The sequence below is a fragment of the Periplaneta americana genome, chromosome 6 (assembly GCF_040183065.1).
Source record: "Periplaneta americana isolate PAMFEO1 chromosome 6, P.americana_PAMFEO1_priV1, whole genome shotgun sequence".
NCBI lineage: Eukaryota > Metazoa > Arthropoda > Insecta > Blattodea > Blattidae > Periplaneta > Periplaneta americana.
In genome coordinates this window covers 149,083,802-149,108,502 of record NC_091122.1, presented here as the reverse complement: position 1 = coordinate 149,108,502, position 24,701 = coordinate 149,083,802, and the positions used below count along the sequence as shown (strand labels likewise).

The 24,701-nt window shown below is 35.0% G+C and overlaps 1 protein-coding gene across 2 annotated transcripts in view; it reads left to right on the top strand.

The window, feature by feature from the left end:
* Positions 1-7,525: 7,525 nt before the first annotated feature.
* Vps16B (Vacuolar protein sorting 16B) overlaps positions 7,526-24,701 on the top strand; it is a 37,634-nt gene continuing 20,458 nt past the window's right edge. For both annotated transcript variants that reach the window (XM_069829282.1, XM_069829284.1), the window contains exons 1-8: positions 7,526-7,966; positions 10,842-10,950; positions 13,077-13,166; positions 16,377-16,465; positions 19,740-19,889; positions 21,727-21,863; positions 22,047-22,074; positions 23,782-23,923. In XM_069829282.1, coding sequence (XP_069685383.1) covers positions 7,892-7,966; positions 10,842-10,950; positions 13,077-13,166; positions 16,377-16,465; positions 19,740-19,889; positions 21,727-21,863; positions 22,047-22,074; positions 23,782-23,923 — 820 coding nt within the window. In that variant the 5' untranslated portion in view covers positions 7,526-7,891. The remainder of the gene's footprint in view (positions 7,967-10,841; positions 10,951-13,076; positions 13,167-16,376; positions 16,466-19,739; positions 19,890-21,726; positions 21,864-22,046; positions 22,075-23,781; positions 23,924-24,701) is intronic.

Below are 24,701 nucleotides of genomic sequence, written 5' to 3'. Positions count from 1 at the left end.
TGCGTACTGCTTCAGATATCCTAGCGGGGAAGAACACGGATTTACAATGTAACATTCCTGTCCAACTACTGAGTGTCCATTTCAAAGTGTGTCATGACGTCACTGTTGTGAGTCAGCGATTTGAAGCGAGTTTCAGCTTTTATGTCAGAGAAGTTGCCTATTAATCAAGGCGTTCAATCTGAACTTGAGAACGTGTACGGTATAACTTGAACGTCGTAGCAACAGATGGCGATCTGTACGGTCTGTGTGCTACCATAACCTCTTTAGAACTGTGTTTTGCGCGGGCAAGTCGTCGCTGGGTATTTGTTATCATCGATTGCGTACGGCAACATTCCACAATACAAATCAAATACTCCGTATCCATGTTGACCGTCGAAGTTAATGTCAACAAATACGTAAGTAATCGTCTTAACCCAACTCACCTCAGTACATGTTTCCAAACAGTTCACATTCCTGCCACTACAGGTGTTACCGTACGTATCGGTAAGTACTCTTCAGAATGAACGCCGTACTTGCCAGGCAACTTCTCTGGCATTTAGGTAATACGCCTCTGCGGAAGTGTAGGAAGATTGAATTCTCTAGGCTCATCGGCTAGCCACATGACGACATACAGCGAGCCACGACACATTTTGAACTGAACACCCAGTAGTGTCAAAATTGAAATACGCTCCTGTTACTTCAGTGGATATTTAGGTTCATTTTCAGCATACAAATTCTGTTGAGTGACAGACGGCATTGCTTTTTAGTTGAAAATTTAGAAAATGTATTAATAATTTATTGTGGAGCTATAGTCGCGACGCTGTTATTTCCGGCGTGACTCCTCCTCTTTGCTTACGTCTTAGGAAGTCAAGGCTCTATAATGTCTAGGTAGGTAGTATCGTTCGCCATTTTTGTTCTTTCGTTGCCGAGCTACCAGACGAGGGACCTATTTGCCACATAGTTAAAAATTATCATGTCGTAGCTCCTATGATAATAAATCAAACGCACTGTAATTCAGCAAATAATTGAGCGGCAAATAACGTCCTCGTGTGCTTTCTACGAACGCCAACGAAAGAGCCAAAATGGCGGGCGATTATATTAAGTATTTATCCAGCCTTAGGAAATGCTTAACTTCTTCATCAGCGAATCACAAGACGCACACGTTTAAATGTAGCCGACCTGCAACGTGATTGGCTGCCGGAAATTAGAGCGACGAGACTATAATTATGAACATTAACGGACAAGGCTTGGTAAAAATTGATTATATTTGACTTGTTTGTGTACTGAATTTATGTTTAAAACCTATTTTTCACATTTAATTGTTTAGTTTATGTATAACTAGTAAAATATTTGTGTTCTTGTACTTTTAGTAGTAGTGGTGGTGGTGGTGGTAACGGTGTATAAGCATTTAAAATTATTAAATTCTAGAACAGAATTCCTGATGATTTGGAACATGTTTTTAAAGAAAACGTTTTCTGTTAGAGCCTACTTTCAATTCTTTAGAGACTATTTCCTATACTTTTAAGCCTATTTTAGGCACTTAAAATTACATTTTAACCACCTAAAAATCCGTACGGGCTATTCCATCTCAAATCGACCGAAATATAGAGAAAATTGACCTTGCAATTTTTAAATACAATGAAACTTTTTCTGTCCGTAGACAACTGTGATACAATGCTTTGTGCAAAGTTTGAGGCATCAGAACTTCATAGTGTTTAAATTAAAAATATTTAAATTTATCGTATTTTCATAAAATTAGCAACTTTAAACTGTTGTGGCTCCGAAACCCTTTTACCCAATGATCAAAATCATGGTTTATTTTGATGCTGAGAAATTAAAGTTTATATTGACATGTAGGCTAAACAGTTTTTCTTACTTTTTATGGAAATGGAGAAATTTAGAGTTTTCTTCATTAAGACGCCTTTGCCCACGAAAAAAATATTTTAAAAATATATGGTTAGATTCCGTATTGAAAGTACAAATAAACACATATTTTTTACTGGTGCACCATTGATAAGAAAGTATTGAAAATATAAAATAAAATAAAAATAAATAGTACGCGCATGAACTAACCAGCTGACTGTAGGTAGTCAAGACAAGCAAGGCCAGGAGACAAACACGTGATGTGTCGTCTAGCAGTCATGGCTGGGCTAGCTTTATCACAAGTTTTCATAAACACAGGAGTAAAATGACGCCCAACGCTCGCTTATCTTCAGCTCTCGACCAGTGTGTGGGGTACTGCCCCGTTCAAGTCTAGGCGTGTGAAAATAATTTATTTAATACCTTCGAAAGTTATTGCCGAGCCACTAAGCAAACAATGCCGAATCCCTCTTAATAATGCAAGGTTTTTTCTCAATATTTTTTACATTTTTATAAATGGGCAAAAAGCCTAAAAGTAAGTAAAATCAGATTATCTGTCTCTCTGTATACATTAAAAATAAGTATTACCGTACTTCTTATCATAACCTAGTAAATGCCAGTTTCAAAATGAGCTCCCGTTCAATGTTCTGCAGTAAATGGTTCCAGAGTTCTGAGCGCTGAAAGAGGCTTGTTTTTATAAAATACGCTAAATTTGTCGCTCAATAGTACGAAAACCGTTTGACTTTCTATAGTATATTTTTGAAAATGCACTCTTCTCAGCACCTTGTATAAATAGGGAAAAAATTAGAGTATTAAAAAAATGCGAGGTTTTTTACTGGTCGATTTCATGTGGAATAGCCCGTACGCTATTAATAAGATAAATATACGTCTTCCTTCTGTGGTTATTTTAAAAATATTATCTTAACCTTCACATTAGTTTTAACATCTGGCAAAGATGTAAAAAGTTTGTTTTCGTGGGCGTGACGCGTTTTATGAAAGTAATCGTTCTCTACGATAGCAGGGGGAGGTTACATCGTCCCCACTCTTCCTAAAGAAAGGCGTAAGAAAAAGAGAGAAAACAGGCCAAATATATCGCCTTGTTTCCGCTTGCTTTATAAAAGCACGGCCAATCCAACCCTTTCCCGAAAGCTACAACCCAAATAATTCCACAGCTAGCTTAGCCCCTTTCTCACTTCCTGAGGGTTCCACTCCTCCCGGCAACCCTTTTGCAAGGTCACGTGATATCAGACGGTTGTCATGGCAACCGGACTGGATGTGCACGTGCAGATTTTTGGGGGTCGAATGCTCCAGAGATGGAGGAGGGGAAATTTCAGGGTCGAGTACAGCTGGAACAGGCCGCTTTAATTGCGATCAGGGGCAAAGTCAGGTAGTCCTATTGCGTGAGAACAAACATGGCACCCGAATCTTCATTAGGCTGTTTTCTCTACTATGTTTGAATGTTTTTATTGCATTACACAGACGACAGTAGTTGGAGTAATATTTTAGTTGTAGCAAAACGTATTCATAGTTTTAAGTACCGGTACTTAAAATAAAGTTAAGGAAAATAACAGAATTATGTAATGCCAACCACCTGGATATTAATAATAAGACGGTCCCCTACTTTTTCTAGTGTTCATAAATGATCTTGCCCCTCTAATAAAAGATGTGGGTCATCCCATATTATTTGCAGATGACACAAGTATAGTAATTACAGCCAATAACTCCAACACATTCCAATCTTCAACAGAGGAAATTCTCTTAAAAATATGTGACTGATTCTCAGTCAATAAATTATTATTAAATTGTAACAAAACTAACATAATTCAATTTAAATCCTGTCCAAATTCAATCTCGCAAATTTCTAGCGCAATAATTAACACTAGGTCCCCATTAGAAACAACAACAACCAAATTTCTTGGCTTAAAAATCGATAATGTGTTAAATTGGAAAAGTCATATTAAAGAAATTACTCCCAAACTAAATTCAGCTTGTTTTGCTATTAGGTCTATGCAAAAGATAGTAAATATCGACACCTTAAAAGCAATATACTTTGCATACTTCCACTCGGTAATGAGTTTTGGAATAATATTCTGGAGAAATTTTTACAGATAGTAACAGTATATTCCTATTACAAAAAAAGAGTAATTAGAATAATAGTAGGTGTCAAATCTAGGGAATCGTGTAGGACTATTTAAGGAAAAACTACAAATAATACCCATGGCTTGTCAGTATATTTTTTCATTAATAATCTTCCTCGTATGTAATCGTGAAAGCTTTGTAACTAATTCAACAGTTCATAGCATAAATACACGTAAAAAAATGACTTTTCATACTCCATCAGCAAGTCTATCATGCTATTAAAAAGGAGTGAGTTATATGGTAGTAATAATTTTTAATAGCCTCCCTATCGATATAAAAAATGAAACTCAAAACATAAGATTATTTAGGGCCAAATTAAAGAAGTACCTAATTTCTCACGCCTTCTATTCTGTAGGTGAATTCATGACATTCAATAACGCTTCATGAAATTCATATGTAGCACTAAGAATTACAATGATTCATTTCCAAGGAGAAGTGCTAAAATAGGGAACAGTGTCATTTTTCCAGAAGTGCCAGATGAAGCAATGGTTAATAAAACTGAAATTACAATGATTTTGCCAAAGCCACCAACTTCTGGTCAGACAAAAAGGCAGAATCGAGTTTGCTGGTAACATTCAATTACTCCCTCACATAAAGTGACTATGTAGCCTATATATACTCATCTCATGTTTGTAGAAGTCATATACAGGGACATCATTTTATTTTTACTTGCATTTTTATTGTACCTCCATTTCTGAATGTACTTCACTCTCACCCCTTCACTAATGTCCTTGCTCCCGTCAGACACACAAACTTACGGCCGCTGTTGCATTCGAAGTCTTCAAGCAGTGAAGTAAACACTGCAGTGTATAGTGTGTTTCATAAATATGATTGCGTTTGCTATACAAGAAAGAACCTATATTAATAATATCGTACTAAAAAATTATATTCAAGAAACTATAAATTCAATTTCAGAGAATATGCTTCAAAATGTTTTTAATAATATGCGTACTGAATTGAAGCTTGCATTGTAATGAACGGCAACCATTTTCAGCAACTTGTTTAAAAATTCAGATTAGCTTTTTTTGAATTGAGGTGGCTAGAAGCAAAGGAATGCTAGTGACATTTGTAATAACATGAGTTAAGTGCATCCAGTGTAAGCAAAAGTATCTAAAATTTTAGTCGCATCACACATTAAAATTTAAATAAAATATTTCACCAATTTTACGAAAGCTTAAATATTTAAACCCCATTTTCTCAAAAGTAACTTAAGTGCACTTACAGCCCTTTACTTATGACCCCCTCAATTTAAATGCACTCTCTATATTTTATGATAACATCAATAATTAATATGCTAAATAAAGTAGACATTACATAACGAACATAGCCGCCTGAAAAGTTGAGTTTTTGAAAAAAAAAAATGTTACTACTCTACTGTATTTTGATAAATTCCGTAAAAGTGATGATCGAACTGAAAATCGTAATATCGTAGTTCCCTACAACATAAATGGATACACTACTTTTCTCTCCTCCTATACCTAGTAAAATGATTTGTTTACATATTGCACTAGTAACATCAAACTCCTGTAATGGAAAGGGGAAACAGTGTTTCCGAGTATAGCCAGGTTAATGTTAAAAATGTTGGTAAAAATAAAGTGATGTCCTTGTATATGTCACTTCTTTGATATCATAATTATATTAATCCATCAGAAAATAGTGTCTCATTGTGGAACTGTCACCGTCTCAAGATGGAAGATCATGGTCCACTACGAGGCATTTTGCCACTTTGTACAAATCAGCTTGTAATCTGAAAATTATTATCATTAGCACAAATTTTTAAGATAAATTATCAAATTTAATAATGATTAAACATTAATATGTTTTCGCGGGATATCAGCCGAGTTAAGATTTTGGAATGCATTCCAAAATCTTAACTCGGCTGATATCCCGCGAAAATATATTAGCGAACCAACGCCGAGAAAGCCTCAAATCATACAATGATTAAACATTGTTTACAGATAAATGTCAATATCCACTGCAAACATTAATGTAAAAAAATGTAACAAATTTTTCAGTCTCCCCTACATATTAGTTCAAAAACGTCAAAAAATGCAATAAAGAAATTACTTTTTTACGTTGATATTGACATAGAAAGGATTTCTATATTAATAGGCATCGTTCTAATGTGAAAAATAAGAAGATGACTTTTCATCAACATCCGCCCTCTAATGATATACGCACCGACACTTAGCTAAATGAAGTATATTTTAGATTACAAAGGTTAGTAGAGCGTGTTTGCCTTCTGATACAGAGCTGAGCTTGTGAAACTATTATTCTCTTGAATGTAAGATTTCATTTTGCAATAGTTCCATTTAATTTACAAGCAAGAAACTTCCCCCCCCCCTCTCCACAATTGAATTCAGTAGACATGCCGGTACTGTACCGGTACGTGTTCAATCAAAACTCAAGTTTCTGGTCGTATTCTCTGCGTTTAGGTCCAGAACTCTGACTTTGGGTCGGTATTATAATGATGTTTTTGGATTTGCTGTTATTTTTTTATAACATTTTGTTCCTCACTAAATGTTATATTTTCAATTTTTTCTTCTTTGGCGATTCAGTCTTATGGAATTAAATAGTGATCATAAGAATTTCATCTATTTGGCTTCTAGTTCTGTAGATTCCTATTTCACTTTTGTACAATAGTAGATCTATTGTTTTAAAATGTTGATGGATTGTTATGTGATTTTAAAAATCATGTTCTATATGTACCGGTACCACTGATTTTATTCATAGTTTAGGTCGAAATTAAATGCTAGTTTTTCAGCAATTTCATCTCTCTTCCTTACTCTTCCTACATTTCCCTTTCCATTTTGTAGCCTATATGCTGTAGTACGGTACTTAAACATTTGTTTGGAAAGTTGGTTTGGGTTATTTTAGATACCTAGGCCTACATAATTTTCAATCACATTTTTGTTTGTTTGTTTGTTTTTTTTAATGGACTGAACATCATTTGTAAACTCGGGGAATGATACAACTGTAAGTACGAAAGTATCAGATAGGCCTACGTAACTAATCAACCTTAGAAAATTGATAACAAGAGTTTTGATTTTTATTTTAACTATTTATTTTTACCACAGTATATACATTTGATTTTCATTTCATTTATTATATTTCATAGATCTTACATTAGCAATGAAGCTTTAAGATATGGAACAAATCAAAATTTTACAAGATTACAATTACAATTTTTTACAATTTTTTTTACAATTTCAATTTCAATTTTTTACAATTTTTTGGCGAGATGTAGTGAGACGAGGTGAGGCCTCATAGCTTTCGTTTTGAAACCGCACTGGATACTTTCATTCTGAATATTTTAGCAATTTTGTTCAACTCATATGTTGGAATTTCTTTTTATCCCTTCTCAGTTGTTGTCAGAATCAACAGATAATCAGCATCGACCTGCAATGACTAAATACCTGGGTACCAGTACTAGTTACTTTTTTTTTGTGACTAATTTAAGTACTTAAACTGCTTGAAAAACATAATTGCCGAAGGAAACACGAAATTAAGACCACATTCTTTCAGAGTAATAGCTCATAATAGCATTTCAGACTTACTGGTTTAATTAAAAAGGCGTTCATCTTCTGAAAAAGACAAACATTCAATATACGTTGTTCACGGCTTAACCCTGATCATTACCAACTGCAATCAGGCACAGCACTGCTGCCATCTCTGAGAGAGTAAGAAAAGAATTACGTGAAATATCTGTGGGCGTGTGACGTGTACTGTCAGCTGGTGACGAAGGTATTCGGTTTGCTTTACCTGGAAATCGTAACGTCTTGCCTACACGTGAGAGGATAATTGTGGAACCTCAGTGTCAATGTCAGTAATTACATCCAATTGTATTATGCCACTTCCAGTAGATGAATAAACATAAGGTGCTGTCAGAATCAGACGTATACTGTAATTTAGAATGGCAGGAAGGTTAGAAGACGAAGAGTATTGGCAATCCAGTGAACGAAAAGGATTTAATTTTGATGATGATGAAGTAAGTTACTCTGGAGCCGTTACTTTTTAGACTCTATTTGGTGAAGGTCGTATAAAGACAGGTGCTTCAATGGCGGGAACATGACAAAATCTGAGTTTTCATGACAAGGTTATGTCTGGACAATTTTAAGAATGAGATTTAGGTTATAATCTTGACACAACAAGAGTAAGACGTTTATTCAGAGAACCTCTAATAATATCATTAACCTAGTTTCCACCTTGAAAAAGCCTGATTTGGGGGTTGAAATAGTCATAATAATGAGGCACTGTACCCTTAAAAAACACATGCACTGAATAGAACTGTTATGAAAGCCCGAAGAGTAAAGCTTTTGGGCTAGAGTAAGACACCGTCTTAAATATAGTCTGTGACTGTGATATCTGAAGTACGGTATCAGAAGTCATAATAAACTATTTTCCATCAAAAGTGACTATGCCCTGTAACTTTCTGATTAAAATTTTAACCCTATTTAATTAACTCAGTCCTTGTGGTTTCAAGGAAGTAGGCATAATGGGCTCATTGTCAATTATGTTTTCAGGGCTCAAGTTGCACTATATTTCTTTCATTTCTGTTTTTTTTACAGTACCTTTCGCTGTCGAGTTGCCCGTTGCACGGCGGCTGGCGATAGCAACTGATGATGGCCCAGTTTCCGGCAAATCGAAATCAAAACCTCCGCTGCACGGCGGTCAGTGATAGCAACCGATATTACCCCCCCCCCCCCCCCCCGCAGCCAATTCAGTATAAATATATGTTGTAGTTTTCTAATGCCAGGCGCTTGACAATAAAGTCATTTGACCTCTTGCACTCCAATATTTTTCGAAGATATTATCATGACCAGCCACTGAAGCACAGATTTTGAGGTGTTCCGAATCCATTTCTTGGTTTGAGTTGCACAATGGGCAGTTAGGGGACTGGTATATTCCTATTCTGTTCAGGTGTTTGGCCAAACAATCATGGCCTGTTGCCAATCTAAATGCAGCTACAGACGATTTTCGTGGTAAATCGGGAATTAACTGTGGATTTTGATGCAGAGAGTTCCATTTTTTCCCTTGGGATTGAGTTATCAAATTTTGTGTGTTGAAGTCTAAGTATGTAGATTTAATAAATCTCTTCACAGAGTAATACGTAGATTTAGTAACAGGTCTGTAAGTAGCAGTGCTGCCCTTCTTTGCTAAAGCATCTGCATTCTCGTTTCCCAGGATTCCACAATGGGATGGTATCCATACATAGGATGGTACAAATATATAATGTACAATGAAAATAACCATGTACAATTGAGTAAAATTACAAAAAAAAATAATCATGTAGGTACCTTACAACATGAGATGTTGGAAATGTTGGCCTCCTTCATCCACACATTTCTGGCATCTTTTTAGGAAAAGTGCATTTACACCTAAGCCTATTAATTCATCTTCCGAAATAGAGTCAATTTAACCTTTTTTCATGATCACGTGGCAACAATTCATGAACAACAGTGAGTTTGTATGGTTTCAGTTTTAAGAGTTTGGTAGCTCTCCATGCTGAGGTCATCGAAATTTCAGTTTCCTGTGCAAAGAGATTTCTTTGGAGTATGTTCTAATTTTTCTCCCACTTCTTCTAATTTCTCATCAGTAAGCACATGTTTATTTACCCTTCACTTCTTATCAAGAATAGACCCGTTTCTCTAAATTTAGTGGCAAATTCTCGCACAGTATCTCTGTGTGGGGCAGGCACACCTGGATATTAGTTAAAAATCGCCTTAGAACTTCTCTGCAAGAATTTCTTAAAGGTATATGTACGTGAATGACCATAAATATTATCAGAATATGCAGGCTCTAAATTTCTAAAATGTTATAAGGAAATGAACTCACAATTGGACAAAAATTACAAGGTACCACAACAAGACTTATTAGAACTTAAATATCTGATAAAAGTATAAAAAAGATTACTAATAATACTTTTTAGAATTCACTTTTTACTTTAAATTAAATTTTCCTAAATTTGAAAATTTTACACATATTATTTCATAACTCCACAACCATTAGAGATAGAATTCTGAAATTTTGTATACTTATTTAACATGCATTTATGCAAAAAGTAGACTATAATAATGCCCATTTCTTTGAAAATAGAAAAATTAGTTCACAAAACATTATGTAAATTTTAATATATTTTATATAGGACAAATAAAAACTTAATTGTATTAAAATAAACAACTCTACATGTCCGAGAGTAGTCTACTTTTTAGAAGTAAGTGTTTATTAAATGCAGAAAAAATACTAAAGATGTCAGAGAGACCATAACAAGTTCTAATTACCAAATGATGTAACTGCAGAATTTTTTTTTCATACTTTGATAAAACTGGTTTGAAAAATATTATTAGTAACCTTTTTTATATTTTCATCAGATATTTAAGTTCTAATAAGTCTTGTTGTGGTACCTTGTAATTTTTGTCCAACTGTGAGTTAATTTTCTTATAAAATTTTAGAAATTTAGAGCCTGCATATTCTAATAATATTTGTGGTCGTTCACGTACATATACCCTTAACACATACGAATCATACATAAAAATTCTTTGTTGTAATGTGTAAGTATGTTGAGGCATTATGTAAACTATAGCACAGCACTAATACAGAAATCACATTTAATACCAAGCTCAGTAACACTTGTAGCACTAATACAGAAATAACATTTCATACAAAGCACTTCAAAGCACGACCACGCTGATACAAAACCGCTGTGAGATTGATTGAATGACTCCTGCGCTCCTACGAAGGGGAGAGGATTCAAGTCGGCACAGTGCCGGGAGCTTGGTTATCAACGGTTGCTATCACCAGCCACCGTGCAACAGGCGACTCAACAACGAAAGGCACTGTATATAAATATTTGTATATTACAGTTTGGAAGTCAACTCTGTGGAGTATCAAAAAGTGGAACTGCCAAGTTGTCACAACGAGTAAGAGGACTGGGTGGTGACAATGCATTCTTTAGCACCGACTCACTGTCTGGTAAGTTTCGTAAATCATGAGAGCATAAAGACATAAAATGGATTTATTATAGTTGTTTGTGCATTTAAAATACCTATATAACAATCTTGTACGTAATTGTAATCGAAAAATAGAGTCATAATTACTACAACTTAATCACACTATTAATAGTTATTTATAGTATAAGGGAGTAAAATCTATTTATTCTCTTGTGCTATACAATACACTGTGTCTCGCTTAGAGGGATCGAGAAATAAGTGATAATGGTTTATAAATAATGTAAATAAATAGTGTAAATAATGGTTTATTAACATACTTTTTTACATAACTTGATGTAAAACTCTCCGAGTTTCGAAGAATGCTCTGCAGACATCTAAACTGTATTCAACCTCCTGCCAAGTGTTCTGTAGCATTTATAGAGTCACTAACGCAGTTGCATTTGTGATGCATTGCTTTAGTTCCTCCAAAGTGTTAGCTTTGATACATAGTATCCTTCACAAAGCCCCAGAAAAAAAAAAAAGTCCAAATGGGGTCAGATCAGGTGACCTGGGTGGCCAGGCAAGGGGTCCTCGTCTTCCAATCCACCTATCGGGGAGTTTTTCATCCAAGAACTCACGCACCCGTTGATGATCAAGGGGTGGGGCCCTATCCTGCTGAAAAACCGATCCTGGGAGAAATTGGTCAACAACACAAAGTTCTGCAACATGTTCAGATATACATTTCCTGTGACTGTAGCCTCTACGAAGAATAAAAATGGTCAAATGACGGGTTCTTCTGCTAGTCATGTCACGTACTGAACTTTCTTTTGTGGTGTCCACATATTTACTATAGCATGTTCTCCTACAAAATGGCGCCAGGCTTGATTTAGTGCCCTAGCAAAAACAAATGAAAGTTACGCATTAACAGCATGCAGCTGTTTTCAAACTTTGTTGCATAAACTTGGACAGTTTATCTTGTCAGATGTAAATCTCAACGATATCTTCATCTGATTTTATGTGGTGAGCATTTATTTCTCCATCTCTCTAAGCGGGACAGGTGGTATTTTATCTATTACTGCTACTATCTAAATTTCATGATTGGTATCTAAATTCAATTTTAAATTGTACGCATTTTTTTTTGTAATGTGTTGTTTGTGAAGAAGTTATAATGAATGAATGTATGTATGGATTTTACGGTTGCTAATGTGTAGGTTGTCATGGAGATAAAGATTTAATTCACAGCTGTGAATAAAGCCATTGTTTAGGTTACCAAAGACGGTGAAATAAAGATGAGTTTAGATACCAGTTATGGATAAAATTGTTTATAATATTACAAACCAAAATTTACTGTACCATAGTCTTTAAATGTAAGAATTTGTTCGCAATTCGTAAAAGAGTTTGGAATCTCTCAATTTTCGACTAGAATAAATTTTATCTGCAGACCTATGTAGGCCTATGTTTTATTTGTATTTTATTTTATTAAGTTGATGTGTAGTGAAGAATATTGCTGGAGAACCTTTTAAGTGTAGTGTAAATATTTGTAATTTAAATTTATGTATTGTATTGATTAAGGCTGGTTGAGTGGAAGAGAAGGCCTTATGGCCTTAACTCTGTCAGCGAAAATAAAACATTATTATTATTATTATTATTATTATTATTATTATTATTATTATTATTATTATTATTATTATCTTAAGCAGTGGTACTCCACAAATATTAAGTCAAAATATTATTCAAATAAGGTGGTGTGGTAAGAGATTAAATCCTATAATTGTAATGGCAAACATTCAGTATTAAATATTTGTAAATCCAAGAAGCATTAGTAAACATTCATAATTGCCAGTCACTGTTTGATTTACATGATTCTTCTCATATGTATGTACTGGATTTCATCACAGTCTGCTATATACAGTCACGAAGCTTGAATTTTGAGGGTGCTAGAAACAATACACTGTGACGGTACTATTTTGCATTGCCTGTAATGAGGCGATATTAGCGATCCTAGTAGTGAGCAACTACCTAATGTTTGCATATTTACTACGTATTGAGCTTCGCGACTGTATATACTAGACTGTGATTTCATCTCGTCACCTTTTTCATAAAATAAACTAAGTACTGCCAAATATTATAATAAAGACATTCCATATTAACTCAATTTTCTCCTTGCAGGTTCATTATCAAGGACAACTATTTCAGAATCATCTCAGACTATAGTAAGGCCTTTACACACACTCATCTCAGAGAAAAATCTGCTTTGTAGTAAGTGAATTGTTTTTTTAATTTGAAATTAAATCGAGTTATGTATCTCAATGTCACAAACTTAATGTATATTTTTAGACAGTCATTCATAAAAATAGATCTTTTAACGCTAGACGGATGTTAAAAATTCATTATTATATGGTACAGTAGCTTGCAAACAGTACTTTCAACTTTTTGCGCCAATTTTCAATTATTTCCATTCCATTGTTCCATAGCAACTGATCATGTTTTTTTTTTTTTTTTTTTTAATTCGTCAACTTTTGGATACAGTATCGAAATCTTGGGTGATCTCCCGACTGTTCCTAATTACTTTTACTTATTGCTGAGAGGTAGTTCATTTATGATGCTGCACTCTCGTCATAACCAGGATGAACAGCGTGAAAACAAATTTGACAGATAACTATGAGAAGAGGAACAAAGGTGTACGATGTCTTGTGTAGTACTGAGGGTTATAAGTTCCTAGTTTTGATATATACACATTTTGGTGGGAATGTGCCTGTTTATAAAATGTTTCAGCGAATCTCCTAATGATAACTGGGATACTTTCCACTTTTAGATCTTGATGTATCTCTTCGTTTCTTGTGTACCACCCGCTGTTATGAATTACACGTAATACTTTATTTTGTACAACTCGAATGGGATCTAATGTTGTCTTAGGTGCGTATCCCCATACTGTAGAACCATACAAAAGCACTGATGTAATCAGCAATTTATAAATTGTCACTTTTTTAGATGTTGACAATGCACGTGTTTTTAAAAGGGGTTACAGTTGTACCATTCTTGCTAATGCTGTGTAAATGGCATAGTTTCGGCAATGTAACAACAGATAACAGCACCTTCTATCACCTACAATATTTCTGTAGCTCGTACTTTAAAATCACCTGTTTCCCTGGCGAACCCTGTATTTTTAAATGCCTGGAGGACAAACCTTAAAAAAGGAGAACTTGTTCTCCAAAAGCCAGACACCTGGTCACACCCTGGTCCTGGCACGTCACCATGCTGAAATGGTATTTCCTCCATTTTATAGATCAGTTATACCGCTGTGACTCACTCCCCAGAGCCTCGTTTGTTAAAAACAGGTTGCACCACGGGAAGGTGAGGATGGGATTTGAGTAGGAGAGGTTATGGAATGCACTTCACTACTCCTTGCAATCCACTTCATGAATATATGATGCTGTACAAATCAAGCTTTCAGGTATAACACCCTGTAATGTTGATTTGAATAATTTCGAGGGAAAACTTGTTCCGGGGCCGGGCATCGAACCCGGGACCTTTGGTTAAACGTACCAGCGCTCTACCAACTGAGCTACCCGGGAATTCTACCAGACTCTGATCCAATTTTTCCCTCTACATACACAGACCTCAAAGTGGGCTGAACAACTGTCAAGCAACCAACATTGAGTGCACACTGACTTAAATTGTGGTTTTCTGTTAACGAACAGTGACGTGTATTATGCAGATCAAGCTTTCATGTATAACTCCCTGTAAAGTTGATTTGAATAATTTTGAGGGAAAAATTGTTCCTGGGCCAGGCATCAAACCCGGGACCTTTGGTTAAACGTACCAACGCTCTACCAACTGAGCTACCTGGGAACTCTACCACTCTAGAGGGAAAAATTGGATCGGTGTCTGGTAGAGTTCCTGGGTAGCTCAGTTGGTAGAGCGTTGGTACATTTAACCTAAGGTCTTGGGTTCAATGCCCAGCCCCGGAACAATTTTTCCCTCGAAATTATTCATATGATGATGTAGTTTTGACAATCTTTCATCTTACTCCAAGGAGGAGATGTTACACTCATTAATTCATATTTCCATTATTATTATTTTGTTGTAATAGTAACTGAAAATTAATATTTTATTAGTTTCGTAGTTCATTATAGCTATAATCTTGAATAAGTGGAGCAGTTATAGTAAATTTCAGTTCGTTTTGTATAAACACCCAAAAATAATATTATTACTATTTCTTGTATCTTCGAGTTTATGATGGAATTTAATATATTTCATGAAAATAATAAATAAATCTTATGTACCGGTATTTAATATTTCAATAATGAAAGGAAGGTGTTAATTTTTTTCAAAAGAACACGATAACGAAAGTGTAAATTATTTTGTCATATCTTAGGGATGGGATCTGTGATGAGGCGATAGTAGCGGTTGTAGTGGCTAGCAACTAGCAAGTTCAACTGTCAGTGGATGCATATTCCCTATATATTGAGCTTCGTGACTGTATATACTAGACTGTGATAATACACTTACTTACTTACAAATGGCTTTTAAGGAACCCGAAGGTTCATTGCCGCCCTCACATAAGCCCACCATCGGTCCCTATCCTGTGCAAGATTAATCCAGTCTCTATCATCATATCTCACCTCCCTCAAGTCCATTTTAATATTATCCTCCCATCTACGTCTCGGCCTCCCCAAAGATCTTTTTCCCTCCGGTCTCCCAACTAACACTCTATATGCATTTCTGGATTCGCCCATACGTGCTACATGCCCTGCCCATTTCAAACGTCTGGATTTAATGTTCCTAATTATGTCAGGTGAAGAATACAATGCGTGCAATTCTGCGTTGTGTAACTTTCTCCATTCTCCTGTAACTTCATCCCGCTTAGCCCCAAATATTTTCCTAAGCACCTTATTCTCAAACACCCTTAACCTATGTTAAGTGATAATACACTGCTCTCTTAAATTGAGTGAGAATATTGGATATTAAATCTGACTTTCCCAAAACATGCTATGAAATATTTAATATAAAACAATTTTTATCTCGAAAAGAAAGTAAAAACGAGCATAAGTGTATTAAACTTTCTTGTTTGAAATACCTCAAAGAATAACTATTAATGACATGACTTACAGTTCACCCTGTATATAATATGGCGAAAGGCTGCATCCTTCTCTTATTCCTGCATGCATTTTTGTCTATTGTGATAATTTATTCTTACATCTTACTGCAATTAGATTTGTTTTACAGAAATTATATACTGTATATTTACTATAAGTTGTTGTGAAAAATGATCTGTGACTAATACATTTAACAATTTATTTCTATATACCCTATCATATGCTTTTTCAAAATCGATAAAAGCAGTTTATGTTTACAAGTTGAGTTCCTTATGAGCTTCTATTATTAAGCATTAGAATCATTGGTTTCAAGCATTGTTGCCAAACATTTTCAAATGCTCTAATACATATATATATTTTTTTGTTCAAGTTTTGGAAGCTGGTAATTTCCATGAAAAACAGCCAAAAGGTAAACTCACTCCAGAGGAAGAAGTGAGGATACTGCGACGCCAACTTGAGGTATTATATACCGATATTTTATTTCTCATTTCCTTGAAGAATACATTGATGGACGCAATACTATAGTTTTAGTTTAGTAGCATTTTACTTAACAATGCTTTTAACTGTATATGTTATTCAGTGTCAGAATTCAATGTGAGTGAGAAATGGGAGAGAAATTTGTCTAGAGTTCTCTATCTGGACAAGATTCCATTGTGCCATAAATCAACGACACTGACTTCCCAGCTGTACTTCGATCCTGAAGGAAGCTCGGTTGGATTTGAAACAGTAAACTTGAAATCAGACAGCAAGCATGATATCTGATAGTCCATCAAGAATGATGGGCAGTAATATACAGTGTTGGAAGTGAAATAACCCTGCAGATTTTGAAAGCGAATTGATCATGTTGAGTATAACAAAAAATTCTAATACCGTACTGGTGGAAAGTTTACAGTTTTCAAAAAACAAAAAAGATTTTTTTCCAAAAAGTTTAACGTCGTCGTGATTAACTATTATGTATACGATCTTGATAGCTATCAAAGCTTATAGAGAATGTTGTTGTTTTCTAATGTCAGGCGTTTGACAATAAAGTCATTTGACCTCTTGCACTCCAATATTTTTCAAAGATATTATCATGGTCAACCAACGAAGCACAGATTTTGAGGTGTTCTGAATTCGTTGCTTGGTTTGAGTTGCACAATGGGCAGTTAGGGGACTGATATATTCCAATTCTATGCAGGTGTTTGGCCAAACAGTCATGGCCTGTTGGCAATCTAAATGCAGCTACAGACTATTTTCATGGTAAATCGGGAATTAACTGTGGATTATGATGCAGAGAGTTCCATTTTTTCCCCTTGAGATTGTGTTATCAAATTTTGTTTGTTGAAGTCTAAGTATGTAGATTTAATAAATCTTTTCACAGAGTAATACGTAGATTTAGTAACAGGTCTGTAAGTAGCAGTGCTGCCCTTCTTTGCTAAAGCATCCGCATTCTCGTTTCCCAGGATTCCACAATGGGATGGTATCTGTTGGAATACAGTTCTTTTATTGAGTGATATTAATTGAGAGAGCATTTTAGTTATTTCTGCTGTTTGAGATGAAGGTGTGTGTTTAGAGACTATTGATAGAATAGCTGCTTTGGAGTCTGACAATATAACTGCATTCTTAAATTTATTGATGTGGCATAGAAGATTCCTGAGACTTTCACTTATTGTAATGATTTCTCCATCAAAACTTGTTGTTCCATATCCAAGAGATCTATAAAGTGAGAAGAGACAGCATGTAACACCTGCACTGGCACCTTGTTCTCTGGAGATCAAGGATCCGTCAGTGTATAAATGAAGCCACTTTTGTGGAGGGTACCTAATATTAATTGTCTCTAAAGACAATTGTTTCATTATAGACATTGTTATAGAGACTGTAATAAAGACTATTTTTTTTCCTTTGCCGTATTTCAATAAAATGGATGGTTTTCGTGCAAATTAAATAAAAGGCATTGCAAATTTGTTGCTTAACATGGCCAGATGTGGCAACACTGATCAGCAGTTCTCGACTTTCTTTCAATAGGGATATGGGATAATTGGTAGTCGTCAAGGTTGTCTTTTCCCAGTATTATATGATGATTATCCAATGGAAGTAGGTCTTCGAGTCTTCTGATCTTGAGTGAAGCTTGTGTTGCCATTCAACTTAGTGTATCGCAATGCCGAGATTTTATAATTAGTAGAAACCAGATTTTGAAGGGAAAATTTTTCATCAAAAAAGGACAAAAAAGGGAAAGTTATAGCCAAAAAAGAACTTGAAAAAGGACTATATTACTCCCCAAAACACACTTCAGCACATTCATGGAAATACATGGCATACACAATCTTACATTTATCTCTTCACAACATAAGAAAAGTGTTGTATTTGATATAGTCAAAAAAGGATTTCAAAAAGGACTATATTACTCCCGCAAAAGGGTGCTATTTTAATTGAAAACACACTTCAGCACATTCATGGAAATACATGACATACACAATCTTACATTTCTCTCTTCACAACATAAGAAAAGTGTTGTATTTGATATAGTCAAAAAAGGACTATATTACTCCCTCAAAAGGGTGCTATTTTAATTAAAAACACACTTCAGCACATTCATGGATACACATAGCACACACAAGCTTATACTTATCGCTTCACAACATAAGGAAAGTGTTGTATTAGATCACATTCAACATTTCAATATGTTTCAATATGATTTTGTCTCTTTGAATGCAGAATGTCTTTATAAACATCAACATCAACTGAAACCAGAGGTGAAAATTTTCTTTTTATCCTGAACTCTAAATCATCACACTTTATTAGTTTTTCATTGTCTGGAATCAGATGAAGAACTATATTTATTTTCGATTGCTCAGGAAGTTATAGGCCTATCGGAAAATATAGGAAAATTATCTAAATGTTTGTGATATTCTGTGAAAAAAGAACCAAAATAAGAGATGTTTTTGAAAAAGGAAAAAAAAAGGGAATATGAACTAAAAAGGGGGAGAAAAAAGAACGTCAAAACCACATAATTTGGTCGGTGGAGGATAGTTTTGAACATCGTAATTAATTATTTCATGTTTCGTGTTGAAATAAAAAAAAGAAGGTCTCTAATAATTAGGAATGTTTGGACATGATTTTAATTTACGGAGAGATGAAATGCAACTCGTGTACCGCTCAACTCTTGTATGCAAAAAGTTTCCGGTAAGATAGTAAGTACCTAGTGCACAGATATTCATCGCTGTCTGCTAGCTGGTCTGTGACACCGGCAGCATAATTCCGACATTTTGCAATCGGTATCGACAACGACCTGAAGAAATTGTTGACAGGGAAGAGGAGATTTTAAATTTGGTCGAGAAAAACACGAGCCAAAGCAGTCGCTTGATTATACGGTACATAGCCCTTTGTTTACGTCTGATGTCAGATGAGTTCAATGTCTACATGTGGAAACTGGGCATTGCGATGTTGCCAGCGAGTTTAAACTTTCGATGCAATTATTTAATTAACCATGCACTTAATCGCAAAATGTATAATAGATTTTTTATTTTCATGTAATCTATTCCTCCTTTCAATGTGCAGGGTTACATCACTTCCATTCTATATAAAATATAGTGATCAACTTTAAGATCTGCATAAAATGTTGCTGATATGCATCACAGTACAAGACCTTTGTTGATCTCCCTTGGCGTTACTAAACCTTACTTTGGCTTTTAGTTTGGTAAGAAATTAAGTAACTTACTATAGTTAGAGTAAGTGTAATTTACTTAAATTTCAGAGTCGTTGGGTACCTCCTCCTGTTAAAGAAACTGTCACCAAGATATTACTGGGTCATCCGTATTCGCTTGAACTTTATCGCACATTAGAAAGTAAGACTCAGTTACTAGATGCAGCAATCAGTATGGGAGATGGAAATGCTATTCTTGCGGTAAGTTTACCCATTGTCAGCTATAATACTTCCTTCACTGTTTGCTCTCTGAATTTATTTCTTAGGTGTTAAGGTTATTTGTCTGGAAGATTTTTAAGTTAGACTAGCAAATATAGAGAGAGTTTTTCTCCGTTCCACTACTCTTTCATTGTACGATGACACAGAATATCTGCATGGAAACACCATATGTACTCCGGTACATTAAAATAAAAAAAAAATAATAATAATATATATGATATGCGTAAATCACTTCGTGATTTAAGACAGCGCTTATTCCGTCGGATCCCAGCCAATCAGTCACTCTTAACGAGTACATCTTCGCACATATGTGGACATTACTCCTACGTTCATAGATATCTGTGACGTAGTGCAGAGGGCGGCCACTAGAGGGAACCTAAGAGATGGAACTTAAACCGAGAGGATTCGAGCTGGCAACGGGATGGGAATCCGGTGTGGCTTAGTGGATAAAGCATCAGCATGTAGAGCTGAAAACCTGGGATCAAATCCCGGTGCCAGAGAGAGTTTTTTTCTGTTCCACTACTCTTTCATCGTACACTAGCAAAGTTTAGTTTGTAACCTGTATCTATACTTTACTTACTTACAAATGGCTTTTAGAGAACCCGGAGGTTCACTGCTGCCCTCACATAAACCCGCCATCGGTCCCTAACCTGAGCAAGATTAATCCAGTCTCTACCATCATATCCCACGTCTCTCAAATCTATTTTAATATTATCCATCCATCTACGTCTCGGCCTCCCTAAAGGTCTTTTTTCCTCAGGTCTCCCAACTAACACACTACTGTATATGCATTTCTGGATTCATCTATATGTGCTACATGCCCTGCCCATCTCAAACATCTGGATTTAACATTCCTAATTATGTTAGTTGATGACTAATGCGTGCATTCTGCATTGTGTAACTTACGAGTATAGATCGGTCACAGATCATGTTATATTAAGGATAATTCCCTGAAATACAAATAAATTTATCATCATTATCATATCCTTCACGTATTAGACCCTACAGGATTTGTTACGGTCTCATGCCAGCGCTTGCGTGGTCTTCCCAATTTCCTCTTTCCTCTTGGTACATAAGTAAGAATCTGTTTAGGCCATCTTGTGCGATCCATCCTTTCGACATGTTTTTTCCACTGAAGGCGATATTGTTGAACAAAATTAACTATAGGATCCATTTTTAGTTCCTCCAATATGTCCACATTTTTACGGTGTTCCAGCAAAGAGCATCCCGCTGTTCGTCGCATGAACCTCATTTCAGCTGTTGTCAGCCTTTGCTCATCAGCTTTTCTGATTGTCCATGCCTCGCTACCGTAAGTGAGGACCGGTCGAGCTAGTGTTTTATCAAATACATGCAATAATTTTCAGTAAACAAGAAAAAGACAAAAACATTGATATGAACAAGTCAAATATATCAGAACACAACACTTGGACTGCAGCAACAATTTATTTCTTAACAAATTCGCCCTCAGCAAACGCTTTCCCATGCTTAAAACTTTCACCCTGAAGTAAAAATTTCTGCTATGTAGTGTCTTCTCAATGTGTTCATGTCCATTGTATATTTACCAAAATCACATTCTTTTTTAATGTCACATTCCTTGTCTGCTATAACATCACTACAAATACCATATTTTCTCGAATATACTGCGCACTTTTTTTCCGAAATATGCAAGTAAAAAAAAATGTTCACGGCTATTCGGAATGAAGTTGGCAATATTCTCCATTTTTCCTCCTGCACAACTCCTAAAGTGGTAATGCTTGCCATTATCTTTCCGCGCAAGTATTTAAATAAATAAACAAAATTAAGTGGTATTTGTTTTCAGGTGATATTGTTCCTGGTGCGGACATTAAAGAAGAACCTTGTGCATCAACTTCTGCGAACGAGACCTGAAGCAGTTGCACAATACTGTCAGTATCTCTCCACAAGAATGCAGCTCCATGAGCTGACTGACTTACTGGAGTAAGTACTGTAGCTCCAAATAAAATGTAGGCTACACTTTTAAAAAATACATAATATAGTACTTCTATATTGCACTGTGAGTCTCTGAAGTTCCTACGAGTGTGTTATTACTAAAAATAACTGAAGTTCCAGCATTTTTCCTCAAAGAAAATAACTATCAAATTATGTTTTCTTTTCTTGTAGGATGCTTGGTGATAGTAGAGAAGCCTCTGTAAGTAATTATTTATAGTAAAATTCCTCGTAATCGGCACCCAAATAACCGGCAATACCAAAATAACAGCACTTTTGACCAGACAAAAAAAAAAAAAAAAAGTTTAAATCTGCCACAGTTTGGGGCATCAGTTTGGCACATTAGGAAGATTGCAGGAACTTTCAATTTCAGTGAATATTCTAACCTAAAATTAGTGTACTATTTGTGTTGTGTGATGTTTTTTAATAAAGAAAATCAACACAGTTTTTATGTTTTAGTTATGTTCGGACCGTCAGTGTTGCTACATTAGGAAGATCGCATGAACTTTCACTTTCAGTGAATATTCTAACCTAAAATTAGTATACTACTTTTGTTGTGTGATGTGTTTTAATAAAGAAAATCATCACAGTTTTTATGTTTTAGTTATGTTCGGACCATCAGTGTTGCTACATTAGAAAGATCGCACGAACTTTCAATTTCACTGAATATCCTAACCTAAAATTAGTATACTACTTTTGTTGTGTGATGTGTTTTAATAAAGAAAATCATCACAGTTTTTATGTTTTAGTTATGTTCGGACCGTCAGTGTTGCTACATTAGGAAGATCGCACGAACTTTCACTTTCAGTGAATATTCTAACCTAAAATTAGTGTACTAATTTTGTTGGGTGATGTGTTTGAATAAAGAAAATCAACACAGTTTTTACGTTTTAGTTATGTTCGGACCGTCAGTGTTGCTACATTAGGAAGATCGCACGAACTTTCACTTTCAGTGAATATTCTAACCTAAAATTAGTGTACTACTTTTGTTGTGTGATGTGTTTTAATAAAGAAAATCATCACAGTTTTTATGTTTTAGTTATGTTCGGACCATCAGTGTAGCTACATTAGAAAGATCGCAGGAACTTTCAATTTCACTGAATATCCTAACCTAAAATTAGTGTACTATTTGTGTTGTGTGATGTATTTTAATAAGGAAAGTCCACACAGTTTTTAAGTTTATTCAGTTATGAGCAAGCGATAGAGAAATAAGCTTCACATGGCTTAGTTTCAAAATTTGGCACGAACTTCTTTTTTTTTTTTTTTTTCTTTTTTTTTCTTTTTTTTTGTATATACGGTACTTATTCAATTATCCGGAAAAATCTCGTATCCGGAACTAGCCTGGTCCCTTTGGTGCTGGTTAAGAGGGATTCTACTGTATCTTATTAAACAACAGAAATAAGAATGTTTTATATTACTGAGTGTGAATTATTTTAGAATGCCGTTATTAACTTCAACTGTTGTATTACTGAGCGGGTTGACTCAGACAGTAGCGTTTGAGACTCGCATTTGGGGAAATCCCGGGTTCAAACCCCGTGGCCGGCCAATCTGACTGGGCTTTTTCATAGTTTCCCTCAGTCGCAAAGGCAATTGCCAGATTGGAAATTTACATACCATGATTCATCACACCAATATCATAAACATTAATCAAGAAACTAAAATCAGTTGTATGAACACAAATCATCTACAACACACAATAGAAACAGGAACTCAACAATAGTAACAATGGCCTACTGGTATACCCACAGATTCTAAACACGTGATATGATCATTGATGTTAAAGCATGTATAAATAATCTTAAAAAGAAATTAAAAAAAAAACATCACTTATCTTTTTAAAAAGTGTAATAGATTACATCTTTCCCTCAGTTTGTGAAATTCTGAATTTCAGTGTTTCTATTTCGAACAGATGAAGCAGTTCCAGCTAGCAGTTTGTGGTACTGTGGATTCACAACGCCGTCTTCAGAGACTTCAGACATGTTTAAAAAATCACTTCTCTCAACCAGACAACAGGGATCGCCCGTTAATAGAAAGTTACATTAAACTTTTAGGCGAGTAGCTACTTGTGGTTTCGTATCTGTGGTCTATCAAAATAAATGTATTTTAGAGATTCTACCTAGTTGAGCTGAAAATAAATTAAAAGAAAAAAACTTGAGACATGAATTATGAGTTATGAGCAATTTCTAATTGACATAAAAAGGCTGTAAGTACTAATTTTTTTAATTACTTTTATCCTAAAAATGATGTCAATGGCAATAAGAAAGAATTAAAGTCCCACTGTAATTCAACTAGTTTGTAGTTTTCTCCCAGAAATGGTGCAAGATATATGTTGCATGACTAGTAGTGCAAATTCACGAAAGCAAAATAACCACTCTGTCAAAGCAAGACTATAAAGAATAATGCCACTGTGTGGCAGTGTATTATTATCGATTGAGATGAACTGTCGAATATGCTGGTACTATTGATTACTGAAAGTTTGTTCGATATTTGGGGCATTATTATCATAAAATCCACTTGAAAAGTATTCCTTAAGATCGGGATTTTCCTTAAACTAGTTACCTTAAAAGCAGAAATTAATTACAATATTCTTATGATAATTTGACTAGACTTGACAGATTATTCCTTAAAAGTGGGAATTCCTTAAAAACGGGAATGTTAAAACAGGCTTTTTCTGTATTCTTTTACAGCCATTCCAGTTGTCACGAATGTTACATTTTTACTATTTTCAAACTTTATATATCGGAAACGAAATGACTTTAGTCAACTTTTATTATTACAATCAATTTAGAAGATCAATATCATTTTACAGAAAAAAAAGTTGTTTGAATA